The sequence below is a fragment of the Phaseolus vulgaris genome, chromosome 2 (genome assembly GCF_051622355.1).
Source record: "Phaseolus vulgaris cultivar YP4 chromosome 2, ASM5162235v1, whole genome shotgun sequence".
NCBI classification, from domain to species: Eukaryota; Viridiplantae; Streptophyta; class Magnoliopsida; order Fabales; family Fabaceae; genus Phaseolus; species Phaseolus vulgaris.
The window spans coordinates 49,902,351-49,906,011 of record NC_143499.1 but is presented as its reverse complement, the minus strand read 5'-3'; the positions used below and the strand labels follow the sequence as shown (position 1 = coordinate 49,906,011).

Sequence of the window (3,661 nt, the reverse complement as noted above, 5' to 3'; positions counted from 1 at the left end):
GCAATATTTTTGGTAAATTTTCTGTTTCATTATGCACTTAAAAATAGACAGAGATTAGAAGGAAATTAACAGGATCATGATTATAGAGTCTTGTTTTCCAGAGGATGGACACACTAATCTCAACATTCTTTTATAAAGTTTTGGACATCCTTAAAATCCTTAAAATGTTCATTTTATTATATTCATTCTTTGCCAATTACACCAAACCAAACCTATTTGTAAAGCCAACTTAAAACTAACAACAACAACACTCAATTCCCTTGAACTTTTACCATTAAAATAGATAATGCAGTATATATAACCAATTTCAGTTATTACAGATGCAGATATACATCAATACCAGAAATCTTTTACTCATGATAGAGTAGGGAAAGTAAATGCAAGAAATAAGAAACAATGGACTCTAAATCTAATTCTATCTCATAAAATCAAATCAAGGTCAGATATAAAATGTTCTAATCTTTAATCAATGTAAATCCCCAACAAAATTAAAGAAAGAATTTGATGATATTCTCCATGCAAGCTAGTCAGCAAAAGGACAAGCATGAAGGATTTTTTCATATTGGTTTAGGTAACCAAATGCAAAATGGGTTAGGTTGCCAAGAACATTATTTTTGTGTTTCAACCAGTTTAAAAGGAAAACAGATGTAGCAGCCATTTGAGCTCATCACAAGAAGGAGCAGATAATGTCAGGAAGAATGATATTCTGTGTTGGAGTTTCCATAGCAACAATAGCAGTAATTGTTTTGGCTGTGCTATCACCTGTGTCCCACAACAAAAGCCATGCAAGGCCATGGTTGGATCTATCCTTGTACGTCCAACACCCTCAGACATCAACCTTAAACACTCACCTCGTACCTAGGGAACATGCTGGGGCTTTGATCTTTCCGCGTGTGCTGACAGAGGGGCCAGAGAAGAGTTCTCGTGTGGTTGGAAAAGCACAGAGCTTTGTGATCCTTGCTGACATGTTTGAGCAATCGGCATTGAATGTTATGTATCTGAGCTTTGACAGCCCAGATCATAAGGGTAGCCTCAGCGTGCAGACTGATGAAGACAAAGAAGAATTGAAGATCGTTGGAGGTACTGGTTCCTTTGCCTTTGCTCGTGGTGTTGCACTTTTTACCAAAACTCAAACTCAAGTTGCTGCAACTTACCATCTAAAACTTCAGCTTCAATTCCCAAACCATTCCCCCAACTTATTACGACCATGATTGTTGGAGATCCTACAAAAGATTAGAACATCCTTAACTTCACTTCTTAATAATGATCATTACAAATCTTCAGTAGGGTTCTTCTAATTTTGTTCTTTCTCATATTTTTAAGAATTTTTAAAATATTTATGAAATTTAAATAATATTTAATATCCTTGTACAAATTATCTCTCGTTACAAGAAAATCATTAAATAACAATTAAATTTAAAGACAAAAAATAATTAGTTATTCTATTGACTAAATTAGAAATATAACAAGGTTGCAATCTCAAACGCTTCATTAATCATAGTCATAGACTTTTTTTAAAACCTTGTGTTGTATAATTGTAACAGCTGCAATTAGTAGAGAAAAGTGGCTAGGTAAATTTTAGGGTGAATATCTATTAAGAAGTGGACTTTAAGTCTAACTCAACCTCATATAACCAGCTTATGAGGTGAGGTTTACACTCACTTATATATTATGAAATTTTCTAATATATCAAGTCGATGTGGTATCTCTAACAACATCAAATTATACATGAGTTTTTCATCAGTGAAACTCTAGTTCTTGTGATAAAGGAGGTATATATATATATAGAGAGAGAGAGGGGAAATGAGAAATGGAGGGTGAAGGTGATGACAGAAGTATAGAGAGCACAAAGGAGTAAGATGCACCATTGATCAGTTCCTGCTTTCTATATATAGTAATATGCATATCATCATCTGTGCTCTCTATCTTCTGTCAACAACCTTACCAAAATTAGTGCCTCCCTCTCACCTTTTCCACCCCCATAAACCTCCCCCTAAAAGAAAAAAGAAAGTAATAAAATCACATATGTAACACTGAGAAAGAGAGAGAGAAAGAAAAGAGAAGAAGAGAATCATGTTTGGAACTTTGGGATGTTAGATTTCTATGGAGCAAGGAGCACTTATATATAGGAAAATTTCTAAAAGAATGGGTAAAATGGCCTAAAAATATTCCACTAGATTAGCTAGATAGTAGTACCAAAGCAATGACACTTTTTGTGTACTCTCCATTTTCTAACTGCTTCTCACGAGATAATTAAAACATCCTCAAAAGGACACTATAACATCCTAACAACCATTCATGTACTTCCTATAAAACCATGCATGCTAATATAATCCACTTTCTCAAAGTATCACACACACAGATTTTAGACTCACTACTTAATTTATAAACATGGGTATTACACCACAAAACTGTAAGTCCAGATGACCGGCCACTTGGGCGGCCTTTCGGCAATGACCAGCATCCACGTCATATCGTGAGTTAAGGATGTTAATCCCAATTAGAGACTATAAAGCAAGGTTAACGTCCATTGGGTCAAGTTTAAGTCATTCTAACATAACAAGACCTACTAGAGCAGTATAAAAAAGAAATTATCATCATGATGAAAGGTAATGTGATACTGAATTTTGAACTAGACGATTTAAGTAACACCCAACTAAGTTGAGCATCGGAGTACTTTTATAAGTACCCTTCTCGGACACCCAGAAAAACAATTGGAATCGAAGGAAGACAATAGGGGATATTCGATTTCGGATAACTTGTAAAAACAATGGGATTTATCACTAGTGTGTGATATTTGAGACACTAACAATGTGAATTAATTGATAACATGTAGTGCAGCTAGCATGCACTACAAGATCCCTCTCCTTGAAAGATTTATGCAACAACCACCCAGTGATACGGTATTGCTTTGCTTGAACCCATGTGCAATGGGATTTGAGTAAATTGTGTGTGAGATCATCATATTATTTCCAAATGTTAATAGTCATGTGATGCTACTTCACATAGTTGTTGTGATTCTCATCTATCTTCTTCCATCACTTACATGAGTGTGAGTGGTACGTGGGGTCCATCACTCAAATACTATCTCCATTGGAGTAGGGACCTTTAGTTTCATGGGTCCAAGATTAGTTAAGTGGTTCAGAAATTTTTAATACACCTTTTAATTTACCAATATACACTCAAACCAATTCATGTTAAGTCTCTTTTTGTTTCTTGAATTTAGAAGTTCAAAGCTACCAATGAGAATTAGTTTACCATATTTATCGTTTGTTTGTTTCAATGATGGATATATATTGTTTTTCACGACAGTTTTGTGAAATTATTTACGTTTGGATACACATGTTTGTAAGGATGTGAGGGTGCATTATAAGAAAATTATTAAATATTATTATTATTATTAAGTTGAGAACATAATTAATAATTATTATTATTTTTTATTTTTATTTTTTATTTTTTTTAGATAATCCATGGTCACATGAGTATGTACACGCATACATGGTTGGGAAGTCACCATCAAGAGACAGTGTAGCAGTGGAAACTGACGACACTGTTTTTCTATCTCTTCTGTTTATCTCTTCATTTAGTTAAGAACTGATATAGCTTCCTTAAAAAATAAAACATCAAAATCATGATATTCCTAAGAATAAAACATAATTTT

The 3,661-nt window shown here is 33.8% G+C and overlaps 1 protein-coding gene across 1 annotated transcript; it reads left to right on the top strand.

The window, feature by feature from the left end:
- The first annotated feature begins 279 nt into the window (after nucleotides 1–279).
- Nucleotides 280–1,295, top strand: LOC150029271 (dirigent protein 11-like). The gene has a single exon (XM_090299307.1). The coding sequence runs from the start codon at nucleotides 687–689 to the stop codon at nucleotides 1,209–1,211; it is 525 nt and encodes a 174-aa protein (XP_090155433.1). The 5' UTR covers nucleotides 280–686; the 3' UTR covers nucleotides 1,212–1,295.
- Nucleotides 1,296–3,661: the final 2,366 nt, after the last annotated feature.

What these genes read in the sequence shown, in the direction of transcription:
- LOC150029271 (XM_090299307.1), top strand. Translation starts at nt 687, where the DNA reads ATGTCAGGAAGAATGATATTCTGTGTTGGAGTTTCCATAGCAACAATA.